Consider the following 25089-nt stretch of genomic DNA (forward strand, 5'->3'; position numbering starts at 1 on the left):
TACACAGGAAATGTAAGTGTAGTTAGTATAATCGCAGTAAATCGAAAACCATATACAGTGGAAGTTGCTGACGGATTTCACACATTGCGGAAACTTTCCAAAGTAAATTCAATCTACAAGTGCAGTGAAGTTAATATGAATTTACTTTAAAGTAAAGCCATACTACCTGATACCTTTAGAAACAAATCATGCAATACACAGGTAGTTATCAAACAGGGACGGCGCCAGAAACGCTTGGTGGGGTGGGTGGAAAGAGGCGGACCTATTTGGTGGGTGGGCGGACAATGAAAATGAGAACTGGGCAATGTACACATTTTTTGACAGTAATTAAGTTTCAATTTTTATACTGTTTAGTTAGCTAAGGCTCAGACCGAAATAGAAGAGGAACAAGGATGTGAAAAACAGCTATCTTGGCCTTATAGAAGGTATAATTCCGGCATTCGTCTGGTTTGACTGAAGAAGTGCAGGACATAGGATGGACTGCGGGAGTTCGTGGCTATATGCTCGACCTACCAAATTCCGCGTGGCAGACACACTACCTCTATTTTCAGTTTTTTAAACGATAATAACGGTGTGTACTGTGTAGTCGATAAAGTTCAAGACAGCTTTACCTCCTCTCCCTCCAATAATGCACATGAATGCATAGAAATAAAAGAAGGTTCAAACAACACAAACTAACAAGTAATACTCAACCTTTCGTTAATAACATTTACAACATACCGTTTACACAATAGGTAGGTAAAGTAAAACAAAATTTTTTGACGTGACCTCTATATGCAACGGCAAAGACCTATGTTACTAAAAGAATAAGGAATTCGACAGCATGAATGTTTGATCATAGCTTACACAGATATCTTTGAAACTGAAACTCAAGTTAGCAACAACAACAACAAAAAAAAAGAAAAAAGGAAAAAGAAAAAAAAGAAAAAAGAAAAAGAAAAAAGAAAAGAAAACTAAAACATAAATTGGATAAAGTAAATAGCAATTAACAAAACTTCATTATGATCCGCAGAAACAACAATGTATTTTAAACTATGAAGGACTGATCACATGATATGAACAAGCTTACAATAAATTTTTATACCTGCACTTTAATGAAGTGCAATACGTCGATTTTTATGTCCAACATCGAATGCGTTTACCACATCCTCTAGAGTAATATTCATTACAAGTTTTCTTTCTACTGAAAGGAAACAAAGATCACTTAGGCAACCGTTTGCCATTCGATTTCTTAGATATGTTTTAACCCGTCTAAGACACAAGAAAGAACGCTCCCATGGTGAACTAGATACAGGAATGGTGATAACAATTACGGCTAATTTGTGAATTTCATGAAAATTTTGAAACGATCCATCACTTCAATAAACAGAAACGGATGTAATTTTGTATTGGTTTTCCTCCTTATAACGGTTCCAAACTTTCGGGAGAAGCTTCAGTTCCATCTCTACACTATCGACATCACATCCATAATGACGTGCAAGTGATTCAATTTTCTCAAATAAGAGAAAGTGTTCACTTTTAGGGTGAAAACGGCTTATCCCACATAGAATACCTGTATTTTCTGTAAAACGCATATTCATTTCTGCAAGTATTCTGTCAAGTACAGGAAGAAATATCCTAAGTCTGTAGTCTTCTTGGGATTGGATATCTTCTTCCTCAACCGATATTTGCTCAGTCATAATATACTGACGTAAATGATGGGGCAGTGATCGTGTTCTGGACATTGGACCCGTTGGAGATATACCGTTATTTTCAGCAAGACTCAAAGACTCTTTCCAAATGTTTTCAAACTCCTCGACTGTGTTTCGATATCAGTAAAATAATCCAATACACCATTCGTAACTAAAACAGCATCAGCCAGTGTGCTCTCCTTATTTTGTAGATAATTTGACAACCATTTCAACTTTCCGAGAAGTGTGAACAAGTTGGGTTGGAACACAAACTGAAAATTCATTTCACTCAATAGACGTCTCGCTTCAGAAGAGCGACTGCGATTTTCATTACTTATCTCAGCAAGTGTTAGAATAACTTATCTAAACGTTCTCTTCATAGCCACTGCAACCTAAGATAAACGGGTAAAAAATATGTCGTTAGTGGTTCAGAAGATACTTAATGCCATAAATAATACTATATATTGAACCATAAGAAGATAGTACATTAGAAGCCGTCATTTTCTGTGTAGTATCACTGACGACACCTCAGCAATATCAAAGGACGCGATGACCGATTAATGGAAGATCATTATGATGATGCAGTGTCCTGCCCGAAGGTCGATCTTTGACCCGAATGTCCCTGGGCAAAGTGAACCCATGATGGCTTCCCATAGCCTTCCATGGAACGATGATAATGTCCTAAGAACGGGATCTAGAGTGGGATCGAAATCACTTGTGTTCCCAATGGGAATCGAATCCGGAACTCCGTGCTTACAAGGCAACGAGCGGATCCACTCATCTACCGGGGAAACTGGAAGGTCAATAGGAGTAACATTTCGCATCTGTTTATTTTCATGGTAACTGTGCGGACAAAATGTGAACCAGTAATAATCTTCGGTAACTACAGCAGAAAGCGCGCGTTAATCCGAATATTTGTTTGAGTTGTTCGGATTTTTAAATTGTTTTCGTAAAAAGGGAGTGCTCAAAAGCCACAAATCCAGTTATAAAACGAATATTTGTGAAGGTTTAGTTCTAATCTAAAACATGTACAGTACCGTATATGTAGTTAAGCATTCAAAAGTCATTTGAAATAGTCTTGTATTAAAGAAAAGTGACCTGATCGAGTCTAATAATTCACAACAACTGTTTCTGTTTGAGTAACCAGTCTAAAAATATCAACCCCGCCGGCTAAATGTCATTCGAACAAGCGCGGGGTTCGGATTACGGTAGGTCTGGATTTACGCGAGCAGCCTGTACTGCTAATGGAGAAGCAAAATACGTAAATGTGTAATTAAATGAGCTCGAATAAAAGCAAGTCACCTATACTCATGTACAATAGAACAAGCTAGCAATCATGTTTACACCATGCGAGGGGAAACAATATTAGCAATTCTAGCCATACTAACTGTATTGGCAAACAGCAATTTGCGAATTATCTGAGAATGATGGGGAAATTCCCCTTTAAAACGAGATACACCATGTGAGTTTTAATTTTTTCGTGGTATTTTCTCCTGGAGTAAAAATTGGAATTAGAAAGGAAGGTTTACATGGATTGTGATGTAAAATAATGGACTTAAAGGAATAATAAACACATATTCCTCCTATCAATATATTTGAGAAGGAGTGGGGGGAGAAGTCTTAGGTTTCTTTCCTAAAAGGAAATTTACAGTAACAAGAATACTAATAATGCAAAATAATAAAAATCACGTATATCAATAACTGAAATTCAAATAGAGATATTAAATAACAAAAGTTTTCTTTGTTTGTTTTTTGTTTTATGTGTCTGGGGCAATTACGAGTGATTATTCTTACGTTTTTTCCAACCCCACGAAATCGGTTTAAATGGCTTCGTAGTTCACGAGGTGCTGGAATTTAAAGCCCGCGTAATTTAAAGGTTAATCACGACTTTTGGCATCATTGTATTATTACAGGTATCTGTAGTAAAATCATTGTTCATTGCAGAGTTAAACAGAGTCCTAGAACCTATTACATTACAATCCAAAGTAACAGGGGCGTCATTTAGGGGGGCAGGAGGGGGAAATTGCCCCCCCCCCGAAGAGTTTGAGGAATACATGTACTTTAATCGATTGTCTACTAATATACTAGTACAAAACGTGAAATTTTTATGTCGGTGGTGCTCTTTCCCCCCTTAAGCGAAGTCTGAAATGACGCCCCTGCAAAGTAATACCTGTTGTTTTTTAAGTACAGGATGTCACCTTCATCACTCTACTTCTGTTGGGGTGGGCGAATGGGTGGGCGGTCGCCCTCCCCCGCCCACTCTTAATGCCGTCCCTGTTATCAAAATAGTGAGAACACAAATATGCTACAATGCATAATCTCTGTGAGTTCGCAACATTAAACATTCGTGCAATGCCGTTACTTAAATCTTTTCCTGTAGGGGTAAGCAATAACATTTAGGTCTTCAAGAAAAAAAAATATGTAGTTTGGCCCCTATTAAAATATGAAATATGAAATCTGCTCTCCCTTCAATTTAAAACCTTCATAAACAGTCTCATTTTTTCTAGGGGTCCCCAGTTGTTGTTTTACTGAAGTAGGGCCAAGATTATGTTAGGGAAATCTTCTGTTTCATCTTAGGGAAATAAGCTTTGTTTAGATGATAGGGTAGGAACAGTATTTTAAATTATTTTCAATTCCTTTGGAAATGATATGGTTTTCCCATGCTATGCTTCACAAATTAAATTCAGTGAATAATATTTGAAACAATTTAAAGCCTTTATCTATCTATCTATCTATCTATCTATCTATCTATATATATATATATATATATATATATATATATATATATATATATATATATATATATATATATATATATATATATATATATATATATATATATATATATATCGTCCCTCTCGAGACAAAGGGGCGTATCTCATTTTCTCAATTTTTTTCAGGATACAAGTTTTAACCTTTTCTTATTGTACTCAATTCTCTTCTTTTAAAATTTAATTTCGATCTCGTAAGTTATATATCCTGAACGAAGGATATCAAACGAAATTTTAAAAGAAGACGATATAATAAATAATGAGAAAAGGCTTATAGTTGTCTCCTGGAAAAGATAAGAAAATGAGATACGCCCCTTTGTCTCGAGAGGGACGATATATATATATATAATTTCCGGAGTTCCTAACAGTAGACATATTACTAAAATGGGCTCACATCACATTTTTAAATTCATTTAAGAGTTTTTCTTGTGTGTATATTATTTTTGGGATGTAGTGCATCTTTTCCATGCTTCATTTATACATTCATGTTCGAATCGTATCATATGGAGTAAGAAAACTTTATCTTGAAGTGGGCCTCCCCTCAACGGTTGGGAACTTCAATGGGAGGACAATTTTCCCTCCTATTCCTCTGCCTCGGATTACGGCCCTGAATTCGTGCATTGCGACTGCCTTGTGTTGGAAGTGTGTGAGTGATTAATACACGATGTGATGTGATATGGGTTTGTGTGTGCAATAGATCAGAAATTGGTGGTGCAAAATGGGAGACCGCTCCAATTTTCAAGGAAGGAAAAATTCTGGGAGCACCCTTAGTTGATCAGCTACTTCCAAGACTCTTAGTGTTTTCACTTAGTTTAAATTTTGTACATCTTTCTAAAATGTTCTTAAAATATCTTACCTTTCCGCGAGCTCGAAATGCAATAGTTGGAGGAAGTATTGTTTTATTTGAGAGAGGAGATTTCGGGAGATCTTTCCTGATAGCATGCAAGGAAAAACATCAAAAATACTTAGATACAATATTTAAACATACACCTATATTCAATAAGTACCTATAAAATTTATGCATTTATGCATATTCTTACACACACACACACACACACACACATATATATATATATATATATATATATATATATATATATATATATATATATATATATATATATATGTGTGTGTGTGTGTGTGTGTGTGTGTGTGTGTAAGAATATGCATAAATTTTCTAGTAAAGAAGATATAAGAAACAAGATATAAGATAGACTGTCTGAAAAGTAAGTGTTATTTAGGTATATCGCCATAGTTATGACATTTGTCTTCTGTATCATGAAGAATTTTGTTTTGATGTTACTTGAATATTCTTTAATAACTATATAATTCATTTGTAGAATATCTAGTGAAGACCTATGTTACTGAATAGTATTATCCCAAGTTCCGCACGAAGGATAATCTAGAATAGAAATTCACATGTTTTATATCCTTATGAGCTATGGATAAGAATATCCCAAAGTTACAGTATGCCACCTAAACTTCTTGCCTCCCAATAGTTGCTGATGGCTGAGAGCTTAATTATCAAATATTTTAACTTCTGTGATTTTACAAGTTTGAAATAATATAATTTAAAATTTTACTTACTCTTTACCTATATGTGAAACATTAAATTAAAAATTTTAGTCAACTAATGTATATAATACTGTTGAACAATCAAAATTCAAATTTTTACAAATGAAAAAAATAAAAACTTTACTTACGTTGAAAGGATAATGACGCCTATTTTCCCACGGAATGCTCTGCCGAGTGCTGGTGCTACGTGATAAATTCGTTGTCTCGATTGTTTGTCGTGAATGAGATATACTTCATGTAAACCAACATCTTGGAAGGCCTGTAACTGTGTTTTATTCCTAGCGTCGATCTACAATTACAAAGATCAAACAGTTATTATTGATACTTTAAAAATTATATGATAAGATTATAGTCGCGGGTGTATATGTATGTAGTCGTGTAGAGAATTTATTTGTTAATTTACATGTATGTAGCTTCATTGATATAGATTATTCTCAAAGTCAAAGTAACAAATAATCGAAAAAATATTTAATTCGTATTTCTAATAGCTATACAAAGAAATAAAAACGTATGTGGCGTACGTAAAAACGTAGGTTTCATATGTAAATCCTGTAGTTTTTGGACTTAACGTACGACTGTATGTAATATTCTTCAGCAAATATATAACTGAAAACGTATTTTGTATTACTTTCCGTATAAGTCTTCCATCTATCCGTACTTTCCGTATGAAAGAACGAATTGCATGTAGGCAGTAAGGCTCTCACATACAGATGGCCTATATAACATATAGCTGACATATACATATGAAATATACGGAAAACCGTTAGATATCAAACACCCTGCAGCGGTATGATGTAACATCTAAGCGGTAAAAAGGCAGTACGTATATAGCATATGGATAACATATGCTCCGTACAGTTTTCCGTAGTAAACATTTGGATTCCATGGTACAGTTGTCCAGATAACGGATTTTTTCCCAATGTATATAACTGAGAAGAGTCGCTGGTGCTTCACTGAAATGACGGTTCAACCCTCGCATGTGTGATTAATTCACTTCTGCTTACATGTTCTATTTCGATTTTTCAATATGTCAAAGAAGAAAAATATCTCTTAAGACTCTGAACGGTAACTTTCATGGCTTTAAGATATAGAAGAATAACAATCACCTTGTTTTTCTGCCTATATATGAAGTAAATTAAAGGAAGATGCGATGGAAAGTAAATGACTTCGAGACGATTAGTGTAGAGTCAGCTTTCGGCTTTTGGTTCTCGAACCTTCATGAAGCACTGACATTCTTCTTTATAAGTATTATATAGAAAAATCAAAGAAATCATTTCTTCTCATATATTCACTAGTAACTGCTTTACATAAATAAAGTATACCAATACTAGGAATTGAAACTCGTATAGCCCGGTGAAAACAATTTCTAGCTCAATTATAGTAAAGCAATATCAATTTCTAATCTAAAAAGTTTGGGATTCGCCATCAACTTCTTTCGAGAAGACGATACCGTATTCTAATTAATACTATAAAGAATTCACCGTCAGTTAGTATTTTTGCTGTACTGTAATTTGGAGAGAAAACACTAAAACCAACTTCTACAGTGACCTACTGTGCTGAAGGAATAAGAGCATAGTGAAGAAAAGTTATCTGGGATCAAATTAGTACAGCACAGAAGCAAAGGAGGTTAGGGATAGTAATAAACCATAACAATAAATTAAACACATTAATAGAGTAGCCCATGAGATGCAAGTGAGATGGAAAAAGGTATGTTTACTGTACTTAGGCCATGACGAAGCGAAGGAATCTATTGATGCCTGTTAAGATAAGTAGTGCCGCACTGAGAACTAAGAAGACTCCTAAATCTTTTCGAGTAAAATATTGTATTTTTTTTAAAAAAAAGGAGTTCGAAATTTGAATAGAGAAATGAGAAAACTAGCTAAGTAGAAAGAAAAAACTAATGAGAAAATGTTAGCAAGGTGAAATAAAAACACTAATAATTACAAACGAAACTTATTGATTGGTATTCTATTCGAGAAAAAGAACTAACTTCTGGGATATGATAGAAGATAAAAGAAGAAGAGAACAGAAAAAGATTACAATTAATGAAATATTCTAAAGAGGATAACTCCTACATAAGAGAAGAAATCATCGGACTACTGTAAATAACATTAATCTTCCAAGTTTACAACAAGATTACAAGTCGATGATGCAGAATACTTACGATGAACGATGAGTATCTTTTAGCAATGATGTAGTCACAAGTGCAACTCAAGCTCGTGCCATATTCACTTATATGAAGAAGACATTCATTTGTGTGTTTTTACTTGATACTTCGTTCTTTTTAATGAACAGAATATCATTAATAATTTGTACTTAATTAGTATGGTTTAGGTTTTAGGGTAGTACATATCTAGTTACTACATTCAAATCAATTCAGGGAAGCATTTCAATATCAATTGGTCAATTTATAAAAAAAATGTAAGTATAACGTTAGAAGATGCAATAACTAAGTAAGAATATATCAAAACTAAGTAAGAATGTTGGGATATATACATACAGGGCCTCCGTGTGGGTTGTAAGCGCCCTGGGCGAGAATTCCCAGGCGCCTCTCCTCCCAGTGTGTTATAAAAAACAACCAGAGTTTATTCTGTACTCCTAGATTTAAATATGGAATGTAAGATAATAGAAGTTAGTATTATGTCAATTTTTTTAAAATGAATGTCTTTTGTAGTTAAGACAAAAGTTAATGAAAACAGGTTTTCAATTATTGAAATCGAGTGATACTCTTGTTTATTTTGAACTTGATACACATCAGATTAGTAATAGCATAGAATATACAAATAACAATACAAATATTAAAGCCCAATGTGTAGGTCTAAGTGATAACAAAAACTTTGTCATTTTCTGACTTTTCCTGAAAACAATAAAATAAACCTTCCTTTCCTTGCGATTAGCACACAAATTTTTCAATAAATTTGTCATAGCGTTAGAATACTAAAGTAAATTTTTCAGGTGATATTCGTAATTATTTGTAAGTATTTGCTTGAATTCAACCCTACAATTGAAGCGCTTAGAGGTTAAAAGTGTTATGTTACTTTTTTTTTAACGTTGCATTCTGGCAGTTCGTGCACATGTTATGTGTTAATCATGCTTTGTAACACATTGTTTAGTTAGTCCTCATCTGAGTGCAGATATTTAGAAACGATAAAGGCAGTATGTTGCCGGACAAAGTTGTGAAAGTCAATTTTCCCGTCATATTCAATTTGTTATACAACACTTTTGTCATCTAAGCGCTTCAACTACAATTTATGTTCAAAATCAAAATGTTCGTTAATGTTCGGTCTGCAAGATGATGTTAACGATACGTTGCTCCAAAACATGTAGTGTAAAGACCATAAGAACTATAATTGTTCTTAATGGTAACATAAAAATATTATTAATGATAACATAAAAATACTAATAAATTAAAATAGAAGTGAGCAAAATTAACTGCATAATGACATATACAGACTTTATTCAAACACTAAATGGCATTCTCCTGTCTTTTCTGTGAGAAAATAATGACATTATCTCCTTCAAATGTAACTTTCTGGCTTCATCATTTTCAATAGCTATTATGGCCAATGAATTAAGTCTTTCCTGGACCATTGTTGAGCGTAAATATGTCTTTATCAGCAACTTACTAAATTGTCAATTCGGATTTCACACAGGGAGCCAGGATTTCGATTCGGGGACACTGGAAAAGGGTGTCTGGGAATACCCTCCCCCCGAGTGTACGAGGTGCGGGAGTACCCTTCGAAACTTTTTATAAAAGTTAAGTCTTAAAATTGCATTGTAATGCCTTTTTAGAAAACTGTTTTCTGTTTAAACCATATAGAATAGCCTAAATTTGAATTTTATTAAAATTTCTTTTTCCACTTTAGTCGGGGGCCTTTGAGCCTCCTCCATGGCTACATCCATAATAGTTAATAAACACAGTTGTTATATGAAGTTAGTACAGAATTGAAGGACTGAAAAGATATTTATTCTGTTATTGATTGGAAAATACGTACGAAGTTGTATTTGTGATGCTAACCGGTTATCAAGTGGTGCCAAATAAGCAGATAATTGTAGTATTGCAGTTATTGTATTGTGGTATTACTTAGCATTTCTTGGACGGAATAGGAATAAAGAAATATTATTGGATTCTACTGAAGTTTCTTCAGTTTGTACCAAACTGTCATACGGATAAGAAGTAAGTAATAGCAGATCTCGGTCAGTTTTCCACGATAAAATCTCTTCTCACAGAGAGCTGGAGAGAGTTCCCATTGAATAATCCTAGACGATGGTTTATTAGCGGTAATTTTACTTAGCCATGACCTGATCATTATTAAAATGTATGAATTAACATTAATTAAAAAGAATTAATTTACCAACATAATCTAAATTCCTTGAATTTTGCTGATTTGTCGTCCCGGTGCCTCCCCTGGTCGCGGCGCCCGGGGCGATTGCCCCGGTCGCCCCGCCCACGCGACAACCCTTTATACATATATTTCTAGTAAAATACTATAAAATAAAGGTCACCAAACTACATTTCGCGAGAATTTACAATCCAACCCGCCACAATTTATTTTCATTAAATTGTAAAATCTATCAAGTAAATTATACAAAGTAATAATCAAATATTTTTATAATTTGGACTGGTTTTATCTACTCACAATTGAATATGCTGCATTTTCACTAAGAAACTATAGTCACAGAACACACTAGTCCCACTATATTTCGCTTTCCAGATCGCACTTATTGCTCCGAACTCAAAATTTGGAAGTGTCGAATTCTCTGTTGTCTCCCATATTTATGCCACGCGTAGAATATATTCGAAAACACTCGAAAGTATTCGAGTCTTGCAGACGAGAAATCATGCAGCAAAACTTTTTCAGAACATACTCTAGTTCTGCTACACGCTACAAGATGGGGCTGTATACTGCAAATAACCAAGCATAATTGACGTTTCGCATAATTCCGCCGCTCCTCACAAGACGATGCTGGCGCTACGGTATGTTGATATTTTGAGTCAGCTTGATTTTGACCTTTAGGACTTAGTGGAGAACTCAGTGGGTCCCTTAGGTTAAAAAGTTTAGAGACCCTTGCTATAAAATAATGGATTCGATTCTCCTCACTCTGTGATAATTTCATATGGAAAGTACTGCAGCTCATTCACTTCTTCAGGACCCGTGAGTTAGCGTCGAACTTCCATAGTTACTATGATCAGCTTATCTCTTTTACCTTTTAAGAGTCTTTCCATGAATATTTGTTTAAATACTCACCTTCAGCTCAGGATATCCGGTTTCAATTCGTAATGGAGATACATGTTGTTTTGATTGCATGTTGAACTATAAACCTACATCTCATATAGTTTCGGTCTTAAATGGGACGTTAAACTCCAAATCAATAAATATATTTTCACTTTTCCATAATAGTTTTATCAATCCTGGTGAGGCAGGAGTGTTCAAAACGCTTTGTAGAAATCTCTGGCTGTAGATAAAATCAGTTTGCAAGAAGTGCCCAACCGATCCCACTATACTCTACAGCAGTGGTTGCCAAACTTATGAATTTTCTGAGCTACCGTGACGTTTTAAAATCGTACTGCGAGCTACCAACCAAAAGAACTACCTACTTCTTAAAATGATCTTACATTTATTTATTACCTATAAACTTACATTTCTAGTAAATATGAAATCAAACAATCCAAGTTAGCAAATGTCTAATATACACACGAAAAACAACGTGTATTACCCCACGCGTATACAATTAACTGTGAAATGAGGCTGGCAACTGGCAGTTGCGCGGGAGAAACAAGCAGTTGTCAGCGACCCCTGTCGTTAGCGTGGAGGAATCAAGGTTAGCCAACCGGAGCGTCAATGTGATTTACCGAAAATATCCCCGTGAGCTACTAGTAGCTCGCGATCGACGATTTGGCGATCACTGGTCTATAGTATTGAAATATTTTGTTTGTCATCTTTCAGTTTCTTATATTCACGTGTCATATACATACGTAACATTCATTTTAAAAAGTCCAGTGTAAATGGAAAGTGAGTTGTTACATTCCCAACTGTTACATTCCCAAATCAAAATTTAATTTAACTCAAACACGTCTCTTAGCTGAGAAACATTGATATAAATATCATTTTAATAAGAAAAGGACGTCTACAAATTTTCCATAAATGTCACTTAGAACAGTTACGAAAGTCGGCAAGATAAAAAGACACTCCTTTGCCTAATGTGAAGAACATATCTAAAAGTTTCTTATTCTTCCTTCCTTTTTCATATCTCTCACAACACACTTTATATTCTTTTTACTTTTATTGTGTGAAAAATTATAAATGAAGCTTACCCATGGTGGCAACTGCAGAGCCCTTATGAATAAACTTGTATTTAGAAAAAGAAATGGTCCTGTATATCCGCTGTAAGTGCAAAGTTGTTGTTGATCGGTTAGATGACTGCACTGCAATAACCACAATCCAACGTTGTGCTCACCTGCGTCGATTTCGCTCTCTTCATGACCTGAGTTGTAGGCGTTCTGTTGGGGCTCCGCTGACTTTGCTGTAGTCATTGCGAAGACATGATGTTCTAGGAATCTCCAAGCGAGCTCCAAAAAAATTCTGTGCTCTGCAAGGCGAAAAGATACAAGGAAATTCAACAACAGTACTTTTTCATAATGATTATCTGCAACATAATGCCACTTAGACACACACAAACTTATTGTAATCCGTACAAGTGAAAAACATTATCCTCCTTAACTTCATTGCAGCTGAGTATTTATTTACTTATTTATATATATTTCTGGAAATAACGGGCATCTACGACCTTAATGCTTTCACGTATGACAAATGACTCTTCCAGCGAACACACTTTCTGGGAAAGAAGATAGGGAAGAAAGAACAAGGAAGGAAAGAAGCGGCCTGAGACCTGTATGTTAGGTGCTATCCCGTTATTTGCCAAGTGTGAATGAGGAAAACCTTACTCAGGAGTCTGGCCAAAGAAAGCTATTACACCTTTTTTGACAAGTGTACAGTCGGGCAGAAAAGAAAATCTTTATTAAGATGCGTAGCGCAACGTTGTGAATCTACAGCGTCCATAGTATAAATATTATCACTATAAGATTTATTTGAATGAATATGAACTTCAGATTTGAGAACACGTAGCATCAAATTCTGAAAGAAAGAACGAAGAAAACACAATAACAAATAATGATAAGCAAAGATTTTACTTAAGACTCAGTTCACTAGGAGAAGCAGCAAGATCAAGTTCAGATGCCCATATTTATCACTAAACTAATATGCTTGAGTCTAAGCTACCCTCTGATAAAAAGGTAACATTTTATCTTTTATTTCATTAAACAAAAAAATGAATTGTTTTAACAAAAGAGACACTGACCAAAGCTTAAAACTTTACTTTATTTTAAATTATAATTTGTAACTGTAAATGGGTAGTAAAAGTATAAAAGGATGGACAAAAGAGAAAGTAGTTAAGGCTCTGAAGTTAATATGGGAAAACAGTTATTGTATAATCGGTGAGAAAGTGGTAAAAATAAGAAAAGGAATCAGTATAGGTTCGAGGCTGAGCCCAGTACTGGCAGAAATAATTATGAACAAATGGGAGAAAAAGGTGAAAGAAGAAGGGTGTAAGAACTTGATCATATTTTGTAGGTATGTGGATGACTGTCTAGGCTTGTGGAAAGGAACTAGGAGACAATTAGAGAACTTCAAAGATAGTGTGGAAGATAAAGAAAAAGGCATAAGCTTGGAAATGGAGTTGGAAGAAAATGGAAGAATAAACTTTTTAGACATGACCATAATAAAACAAGAAGAAGGCCTGGTTACGAGGTGGTACCAGAAAGAGTGCTCAGCGGGAGTGTACTGCCATGAGAGGAGCGACGTGGATAGGAGTACAAAGAGAAATTTCATAACAAATATGATAAGAAGAATAGAAATGTTGGAGGACGAAGAGGAAGGAAGGAAGGAGAGCATACAGAAATTCTACAGACAGTTAGAGAAGAACGGTTACAGCAAGAAAGAGTTAGAGAAGGAAGAAGAACGCAGGAAGAGGAAGAGAGGGAGAAAGAAGAATGAAGAGGATGAGAGTGGAAAATGGCATGGCATAGAAAGTATGGGAGAAGAAACGGAGAAACTGAAGAATTTATTGAAGAAAGGAGGGGTCAGAACTTATAGAAAGAGTGGAGAAACTTTATTAAGATCAATAAAGAAGAAGAATAGAAAAGGAACTAAAAAGATTAATGAAGAGGAAGAAGGGGTCATTTACAGGGTATGGTGTGAGGACTGCGATATGTCATATATAGGAGAGACAGGAAAGAGAATGAAAGAAAGGATAAAACAACATGAAGATGATGTTAGGAAGAAAAAAGATACCAATGCCATATACAAACATGTTAAGGAGACGAATCACGCAATTAATTGGGATAAGACGGAAGTATTGGAGATGGAGAAAAGAATGATAATAAGGAAGTGGAAAGAAGCGGATTGGATAAAGAAGGTAGGAAGAGATAAATTGATGAACTGGACTGGGGGCTTACCAATTAATGAATCATGGCAAGGAAGTTTGAATAACATAGAGAAGAAAAATAAATAAATAAATAAAAATAAAGGGCCCTTATAAGAACCAAAAATAAAGGAAGTGATTAATTGGAAAGTGAACACGAAGACTTACAGGATGGGCTGAAGGCCTCGGTAAATAAGAAAAATAAATAAATAAATAAAAATAAAAAAGTACAACTATATATGACTGTTAAAAGAATTTAAAATTTTTTTATAACAATGAATATATATATGACGGTTAAAGAATTTAAACTCTGTTATAACAACATTTATATATATGTCTGTATTTTCATTAATTTCGATCGTGTCTGAAGAAGGATATGCTAGATATCCGAAACAGTTACAAATTATAATTTAAAATAAAGTAAAGTTTTAAGCTTTGGTCAGTGTCTCTTTTGTTAAAACAATTAATCCAAAGCCATGAATAGTCTTACTAAAAAAATGAAATAAAAGATTAATCTATCATAAATATTTCTGTTTCTAATTTTTTTGGTATTCCTAGGCCCACGTCTTATATAGCCTTGATGCTGAAAGGGACGCTAAATTCCACCACAACCAATCATAGTTTTCGTAGCAGGTAAGTGCATGATCAAAGATGTTTAAGTTGAAACATTACCTTTTTGAGGACAGCCAAAACAAGCTTCAAAATCTCAAAAATCGAAATATTTATTTTTAAAAAAAGAAAGTAACGATACATGAATATATTTTCAATATTGTTCCTTTTCTGGAAAAAAAAATAAACATTTAGATTTTTGAAATTTTCAACTTAGTTTTGACCCTCTTGAAAAAATAATGCTTCTGACTTAAGTCCCTTTGACTATGCACCACGTAAACATAGTTTAATTAGGAATGAAGAAAACAGAAACGCGAGGAATTTATAACAGTATAATGGTTTCAAAATATTAGCCTAAATTAAATATATACTTGAAGAAATAAATATTTTTTCTTTGGCTTAAGAATATCTACTGACAATAATAAACCTAGACATGCAAAATAATAGATTTATGCTATGTACTGTATTAGCTAAAAGCCTACCAAATTATACTTGTAGAAAAAAGTAATTACCCATTGTTCCTAAAGCATTGTGGTAAGCCAACACAATATCACATTGTCCTTTGCATTTGTTTTCCAGTTCTTTCCTTTCGCCTTGTGACTGAAGAATAGGAACTACATGAATCAGTGATAAACTGAAAATAATAATAATAATAATTTTTAGTGTGCTTATTTTATTATTCTAGTAGCAATAAGATGGTCAGTACGTGAGTGCTTACCAAGATGAGGGCTCGAGCTCGATTTCGGTGGGGAAGGGTTTATTCTAGTCTCACCTGGCCACTGTCAAAGGGTAAATTGAAACACTTGAGTGTACAATGACCGGATAGTAGTTACCTTACTACCTTTACACCACGCATTAGTTTGTCCCGAGTAGGGGCATACCTTACTTATTATACCTTTGGTTACTCTTAGTTTTATACTAGCTGTAATGCCCGCAACGGACAGCATAGGTTTGTGGAAAGTATTTGAACTCTCTTTTCCCATAGGATACGCATTTCAATGAAAGTGTAATGATAAAAGTCCATAAGATATTTTATTTTGACATAAATTTTAAACACCCTTCCTCCGCTTAGAATACATAAGTTAGTCAAAGTTACATAAAAACTCAAATTGAAGTACGAAATTCATTATTAAAAACTCAGATTAAAGCATTTACTAACTGTGTCAAAAATTCATTTCAAACAGGTCAACCATGTCTCCATGATATAACCACAAACCAAAGATAAAATCGATTTTAATGTATCGAAAACAATTATAGAAAATTCCCCATTCCTCTATTAAAACCGTAATTTTGGAAACGCTGAGACAAGTCTGAGAAACTGACTACCTCATCGGCATCTCTTCTTGGAGACTCAACTTGCACTTAAATGGCACATGGAGTGTCATTATTCATCTCAACGACTTCGAAAATTACGCATTCAACATAATGGGCCTTTCGGCGTGTTCTTATCAGGCAATCAAGAGCTGACTAGAATAAATGACGAGCAATGCCCTTGACGCTACCCTGTCGATTTCCACGCTAGCTGATATCCCAATTCTTCACTAATCTTGAGACTTAAGTGTCATCGGAATGTCACTATTTATCTCAGTGATCTCCAAAACCATGGTTTTGACAGTAATATCAGTCGTTTTCAATCATTTTTATGTCACCTCTTTCCACTCCTAGGAGGAGAGCGGGATCTTATCCCACAGTATTTTTTTCTAGGTTATGAGTAATATATGTACCAAACTTGATCAAAATTGTTACAGGTGTTCCAGAGTTATGTTGGAATATACATATACACAAAAATACATACATAGAATTATAAATATAGATATAGATTTATAAATAAATATAGATTTATAATGTTAGATTACTCATTTATTTTATAGCATACATATGTCGGATTCGAGAATTCTTATAGTTCGGATTCCCCTTCTGATATAGAGAAGTCATGATCAGCCTCCCCCCATTAGAAAATGGGAAGCTATTCTTAAAAAAATAAGAATTCTCATAAAAGAGACTTGAAATATAATTGTATACAGTTCAAGCTTCAAAATGTCCGAGGGGAGTACGTTCTGACCCACTATATCGTTCTGTTGGGATGGCTTATAAACCAAATTAAACTTCAGGTAACTTAGCCATAGCATACATGAAATAAAGTTAGTGCTCACAAGCAAAGGGTACGATATCAAGACTCGAGTTGCGCAATAAGGGTTATATATCCTTAAAAATCATCAAATAGTTAGTTAATTACCAAGTTATTAGCTGCAGTCCGCCAATAGGGAAAAAGTTATAAATAGAGCCCGGAAGTTGAGGAAAAATCCTCTTTTTTACAAGTGCCCGGAGAGGAGGCTTAACATAATATATGTTCATTTTGGGTCATTGTAGGCCAGAAAATGGTGGATTTTATTTGTCCTTTTTTGCCTTTTTCGGCTTTTTTTGTTTGTTTATTGGTCCTTTTAAAAGCCTTTCATAGGTCTTAACGTCTCTTTTTGCACTTCATCTTTCGACAATAAATTTACTGACCATTAACTCGAATCACCACCACCTCTTAAACACCTTTTCTTAGGAAAGAAAATTCCAGTGAAAATACATTCTTCAACTACTGGACTGATAAGACCAGATCTGCAACAATCACAATTCAGATAAGGAGGCGTAAAAATGTCCTTCAGCAAGGGGGTGAGGGGGGAAGTTTTCTTATTTTAGTTTGTACTTCAGGTTGTAGAAGAAGGACATACCGTTAACGTACCAGAAGCTTGTATTTCTTGAGCATTATGTTCACTAAATATGTAATTCTAATTAAATTGGGTCTTATTTTTACGTCTTTTTTTCAAGTTTTTAGGTCCTTTTTTTTAGATATTTTTAGGTCTTTTTATAGGTCCTCTTCTAGCAACTTTTAGGTCTTCAACTTCCGAGCCCTATCGATGAGATTTCAAAGGTAACATGGAGTCTAGGCAAAGACAAGAAGGAAAGCGTTTCTCCCGTCTTTCCTATGTACTTGGGAAGGCGAGATACCAATTGAAATGACATGTTCAAGTCACACAGTTTATGTGAAGAGAAGAAATGATCGAATGATCCAAACAAAAGCAGTTTGTACAATGTGCACACCTTACAATGGCCAGTGATAATTCAGTGGTAAGGGAGTCGAAGCAGAACTGAATGAGTGTCTGGAATGCTTCCGATTCGATATCCAGGTATCCCGCTTTGTAGAAAGCAAATCAAACCATGTTGCCGAACAGGGGAGCACAACTGATACAGCGTAAACGATTACGGATTCAAGAACTTGTTACGTTGCCAGATGTTCATTTCCTGGGAAAGTACGATTGTATCAGTGACGAACTTGACAAAGTTATTATAAGAACGGAAAAAGTACACATCCAGGGACTGCCCTAGTCCTGTGCATCCAGCCGGGATCAGTTTCTTCGTGAATATGACCTTCGCAGGAGTAAATTTGTCGAAAAGCTCATTGTATTTGTTCGGGATCCACAAGCCCAGCAAGAGATAGATGTTCTCCCTGTTGTTTGGAATGCTATCCCAGAACACTTTGTTATAAAATCCGCAAGCTGCGCTTTCAACATATTCGCTGTCCTGGAGGCAAAGAATCTGGTGTTTTGCGGATCGGATCTTATTGTTGGGGAATTTTCCGTTCCTTTCGGACACCAGGACACACATTTCCCCGTCAGCGGTGATGACTGGTATGATCATATATGAATGGCTGGTGCAGGCAACTGACCGTACAACCACTAGAACAGGAGTGATTCCCTAAATACATAGAAGAGACGGTAGAAACGCTTTCTTTTTTGTGTTTGTCATAGAATCCTACGTTACCTTTGAAACCCCAGCACTTTTTCCCTATTGGCGAACTGCAGCTAGTAACTAGGATATATAACTCTTATTGCGCAACTCGAGTCCTGATATCGAACTCTTTACTTCTCAGTATTTTAAGTTCAGGTCCGGGAATTGCGGTTCGTATGAAGAATTGACACAAAGGAACTTCAACAGATATTAAAATGTGAAACCATCTGAAAGCGTTACCAGCCAGAGTATTCCAGGGCGAATGAAAATGCCTACAAATTAGAAGTGGGCAACGTTGTGTCTGTGATCTTTCTCGATGTTCTTTCATTTCCTTCCCATTCGCATTCCATTCATTCTTCTATAATTATTTACTTTCATCGATCACCCATATCCTTTAGCCTAAGAGACATAATTGTGGGACGTTAAATTATTTTTTTTATTTTACAAACAAATGCGACATGGGATCTTCATAGGGTTGTTGAAATTATTTGAACATTATTTCAAAGAAATTTCCTCACGTTATGCGCATAATTATCCGAAAAATTTGCATTATTTAAATAATTATTTGCTATTTTTGTAAAAAAAAAAAAGAAAAAAGAAAAAAAAGAAAATAAAGAAAGAAAGAAAAAAAGTACAATTATTTGATAAACTTCTACGAACCGAATATTTGAACATGACTTCATTCGAAATTTGACATAAATATTTGTTCAATACTCTCACCCCATTTTCCTTTTAGAATTTTTTTATATACAAATAAACAACTGGACTTCAGCTAAATGAGCTGGCGAAAAATTTGGCCCGGATTAGGGATACGCTATGGCTACTTTTGTACAATTTTTGTCAATAGCCCAAGTAGTGCTCTAGACCTTTGGGGCATGGGCACCCGAAGGGGAGGGCAGGGTGGGGCCAGGCCACCTCTTGTGTGACGAAAATGCATACGTAATATAGCAAACCGCGTATATTAAATACCAGAAATATCAGACTATATAGCAACCATAAAAACGGGCCCCTCCCTAGAAAATTTTCTTCGAGCGCCCCTGCCCTGGGGGTATTACCCCCGTCCAAGGTCCCCATATCTCACATTACCATTTAACCTCTTTTGATTGTTCCACGGTGTCGGATAAATGAGAAGTGTACATGTCTTTGAGAGGTGTACCTCTTGGTTGAAACAGTTACAGATGAAATGTTATGAATTACCCTCTCGGATACGACCCTTGACCAGAGCTAAGGTACTCCTCTTAAAAATTTTGGAACCAGATTTAGGATCATGACTTTGTGAGATCAGCAACCAGAACTTTGGTAATTAATTCAAGGTCATAGGTTAGTTGAGAATAATGTATACTTAAAATTAGTTGTCTGATGTTAATTTCTGATGTTACTCAGAAATTAACATCAGCCGACTAATTTTAAGTGTACATCATTCTCAACTACGGTAACTTATGTTACTCATATCCCTAACTTTGTGAGGAATGTGTGTGTTGGATCTTCTTAAAAATCTGAAAGAGATACGTTGTCCCATGCTAAAAGAAATTGAAACTTTTACTTCAGTAAGATAACATGTAAGTGTTTGACATCAATTTGGAATGTACTGAATTGAAAATTTTGGGAAGGGCATGATAATACACCTTAAAAATTTAGAACTTTTTCTTTAGAATGTGTGTATGAGTTCAAATTTAGTAAATTGACATCGATTTTGAACGTATCTACGTCTAAAAATCTGGCAGGTGTATCTTAACCCTGCCTACAAAATTTGGAAATTGTACTTAAAAATGATGTATAAGTTCAAGTTTAGTTATTTGACATTAATTTCTATTGTATATTTAATCAAAATTTTGGCAAGGAAACGTTGGCCCATTCCTTGGTTTCTTTCTGATCACCATATTAATGCGTATTATCGAAACGAGGGGATTGTTTTATGCGAATTTTTTGTATAGAATACTTACTGTAAGGCACTAGCGATAATGGCGCTTTCATCCACCAAAGTGCTGAGAGGAAGAACCAATCTCTCGCGACCGCCTCTACAAGAGAAAATAATAGTTATAACAAGAATAAGACATTTAGTAGTCAGAGTAATCATTATTTAAGATTTTTACTAATATAAAGGCTTTATTTTAAGTAAATGTAACAGACTCAAAAGGAATCCACAATTTATTTTAATATCTTCCTGAAAATCTATTGAATTGAATGCTTAAAAAAGGAGGGAAAAAGTATCCAAAGATTTTTCAATGCATAATGACAGAAAACTAAAAAAAAAAATAATAATAATAAAATAATTTATTTTATGTTAGACTATTTGTGAGTAATTTCAAAGAATGCAAAATACTTATTAGTCTTCATTAGCTTTGAGTTACAATTTCTGCTGGTAGAAATACTTATTAATCTATACTAGTACTGAGAGATTTACACAACACCAATAAGCTTGCTATTGACAAAGCATGTTAATCTATCTATCTATCTATCTATCTATCTATCTATCTATCTATCTATCTATCTATCTATCTATCTATCTATATATATATATAATTGAAAATCACTATGCTTGTGACTCTAAATCTCCTGAACCGCCCGACCGTTCTCGATCAAATTTATAACATGGACGAGGTTCGAGGCTGGGCTGGTTTTAGGCTATTCACTTTGATGGTAGAACTGAGGGGATGGGGGAGGGGTATAAAAAATAAATCAAACTTAAAAACTCCTGTACCACTCGACCGATCTTGATCAAATTTTCAACATAGATGAGGTTCAGGCCTGGGATCGTTTTTATGATTTAAATTTGACACAGCAACGTAAGGGAGGAGAAGAAGGGGGAAATATATATAAAAGCCAATTTATTTAAGACTAAAAGTGACTATTTTTGTTAAGTTAATAAATCTTGAACTATACGACCGATCTCAATCAAATTTTCAATCAACATACATGAGGTTCGGATCTGGAAACATTTTTGTAATTTCACTTTAGCGGTAGATCTTAGAGGAGGAGGAGGGGAGGGGACGTATAAATAAAACTAATAAAACCTAATAACTTTTCGATCACCCAACCAATCTCGATCAAATTTTCAACATATATGAAGGTCGGGCCTTCGTTGTTTTTTATCGTTTCACTTTGACGAGCCAACGTAGGGAAGGGGGAGAGGAGGGATATATATATATATATATATATATATATATATATATATATATATATATATATATATATATGTGTGTGTGTGTGTGTGTGTGTGTGTGTGTAAAAAATAAAATAAAAATGACTGCCTTTGTGACTTTATCACTCTTGAACCACCCGATCTATCTCAATCAAATTTGAACATACATGAGTTTAGGAACAGGGATTTCTTTAGGCTATTCACTTTGACGATGCAACGTACGAGAGGGGTAGGGGTAGGGAAATTTAAAAATGATCAAAAATGACCGATATTAGTATTGAATCCATAGTTTTCGTGGTCGATGAGAGAAACAGTGATACTTCTGATGCTGTTTCAATCCAAGTTCAGCCCTGATTGTTGGGGAGGGGAGTGTACAACATAGAAGAGGGGGATAAACATTTAAAAATAATTAAAAATGACTAATATTAGTGTCGAATCCATAGTTTTAGGAGTAGCTGAGATTAACAGTGACAATTCTGTAGCCGTGTGCCACAGCACGGAGTAGGGGAGGGGGAGTTATATATAATAATGATCGAAAATGACCAATATTAGTGTCTAATTCATAGTTTTCGGGATCATTCAAGTGAACAGTGATATTTCCGATTCGGTTTAAATCCAATATCAGCCCCACCACTTGGGGGAGGGGAAAAAAGATATATAAAAATGATCGAAAATGGCCACTATCAGTGTCGAATTTATAGTTTTCTGGGTCCCTTAGATGAACAGTGATACTTTCGATCCCGTTTAAATTCAAATTCAAACACGCAACTTGGGGGAGGGGGAGGAAGAGGTATTCAACAATCATCGAAAATGACCGATATTAATGCTGAATCCACATTTTTTGGGATCTCTGAGATGAACGGTGACACTTTCGATGCCATGGCCGGCAACACGGAGAGGGGGAAATATATATATATATATATATATATATATATATATATATATATATATATATATATATATATATATATATATATATATATATATATATATATATAATGGTCAAAAATGACCGATTTAGTGTTGAATCTATAGTTCTTGCGGTCGCCGAGATGAACAGTGACACTTCTGATGCTGTTTAAATCCATTTTCAGCCCCGACACTTGGCGGATGGTGAGGGGTGACATACATTCCAATGATAGAAAATGAGCAATATCAGTGTTGAATCCATAATTTTCGGGGTCACTAAGATGAACATTGATAGTTACGATACAGCATAGATCCAAAATCAGCCATACAACATACAAAGATGTGCATTTAAATTATTTATTTCAACCCAACGAAGCGGGTAATATATGCTAGTAATTGATAACAATATAGTGGAGCATGAACCAGTGTTCGTAGGTTTCCGTAAGAAAATTTTCCTCAACTGACACAAAATTTTCCCTTTCCTTATCAAATTTTCCCTAGTTTGTTGAGTGTCCAATTCATATGACAAAAGTTATGTGATAAGGTTAATTTAGCTATATTAAAGGAAGTGCCAACCATATTTGTTTTGCTCATTTGCTTTTTCCTTCTACTTTTTCTTACTTTCCCTTTATTTTTCTTTACAAAATAGTACAATCAAATACACTTAACCAACAAGGGTGAAAATTATCCTAGTTTCAACACATACAAATTATTGCTATTGTATTGATTTATTTCTAAATAACGAAAAGAAATTTAAGTATTTATATTGATCATTCAATCAGAGCGAGAATTTCCCTGGATTTTCACGTTTTATCAAAATTCTCTTTTTGCTAAATTTGTCTACGGAATTTTCCTAGATTAAGGAAATTTCCCTCAAACTACGAACACTGGCATGAACTTACTAGCAATTTATTATTGGCATCAAACGACATACTTTTTAGCGCCACAAAAGTTTGTTTTCTCGAAAACAAAGCACAGAAAAATTGCCGATACATATGTTATTTACAATTGACCGACGTCGAGTGATTAGTTGACTGATATGTGTCTTAATTTTTAACCATATTTTATTTAAACAGAAATTAAAATCTAAGAATTAATGACAAATTTAGACTATATTTCATTTACCATACCATGTACTGTCATCTTGCTAGTATCACAATAAATACCTTCATGATGGTATGCTTAAACATCAATTTCACCTCACTAAGAGGCATTGTACTTTTACAGCATCATTTTTTTAGATTTATTGAGATACTAGCATCAATTACCCGTTTCACTGAGTTAAATTAAGAAAAATAGAAATATGTTCCATTCGTCAATCACTTTTTACTGTTACTAAAGCACTCTTTGATATTCTCCTTCCTCATATTGCGTGGCTGAATTTGGATTTAAACGCCATGGAAAGTGTCACTGTTAATTTCAGCGACCCGGAAAACTATGGATTCGTTTATCTCCACTTTGTCGACAACTACGCATCCGAATATTATTTTATACTTCTCAATGAAAGCTATTGAGTGGTGTATATCTCTTTTCTGGACTTTTTTTCGTTAAACTCTAATAATATTGCAAAAGTTGCTCAGGAGTGTAGTAGCCACGGGGGATAAATGTGACTCGGCCTTCCAAATTGGTTTCGCGTGCTATATATATATATATATATATATATATATATATATATATATATATATATATATATATATATATATATATATATATATATATATATATATATATATATATATATATATATTTAAGTTGCTTAACATTTACAGCAAGTGAAGAATGTTATAATAGAATATTTTTTGGAAAATATAAATTATGCTCACTGTCCATCAGCAAGATATCGTCCTTAAACCTAAATGTCATGAACAGTTATTCTTTGATTGTGTCTCCTTGATTTCTTTTATTGCTTTTAAATCTATGAATCTTTAAATTTATGAAATGTAAGGAAATTTTCATTGAAATGGTACAACTACTTGATGCCATTTCTTCAACAAATCATCACTTGTGACAAAACTTAGATCTTTTGGTATGATTACCTTCCAGTATTCAATATGGATAAAATCAAAGGAACACGTTTTGATGAATGTTATCACCTGAATATGTGAAAGCTGCTATCAGAAACTGATTTACACGTCTTCAATCAGTGGAAAACACA

The 25089-nt window shown here is 34.5% G+C and overlaps 1 protein-coding gene across 1 annotated transcript in view; it reads right to left on the minus strand.

Moving 5' to 3' along the window:
• The window catches only part of LOC145686053 (thioredoxin domain-containing protein 16-like), an 88095-nt gene that overhangs the window by 36204 nt on the left and 26802 nt on the right, over window positions 1–25089 (minus strand). The window contains exons 4-8 of the mRNA XM_081758939.1: window positions 20827–20901; window positions 15619–15740; window positions 12333–12607; window positions 6145–6305; window positions 5298–5373 (exon numbers count right to left, since the gene is read on the minus strand). Coding sequence (XP_081615065.1) covers window positions 5298–5373; window positions 6145–6305; window positions 12333–12607; window positions 15619–15740; window positions 20827–20901 — 709 coding nt within the window. The remainder of the gene's footprint in view (window positions 1–5297; window positions 5374–6144; window positions 6306–12332; window positions 12608–15618; window positions 15741–20826; window positions 20902–25089) is intronic.

This window comes from Thermobia domestica, chromosome 5 (assembly GCF_964235325.1).
Source record: "Thermobia domestica chromosome 5, izTheDome1.hap1.1, whole genome shotgun sequence".
Taxonomy (NCBI): domain Eukaryota; kingdom Metazoa; phylum Arthropoda; class Insecta; order Zygentoma; family Lepismatidae; genus Thermobia; species Thermobia domestica.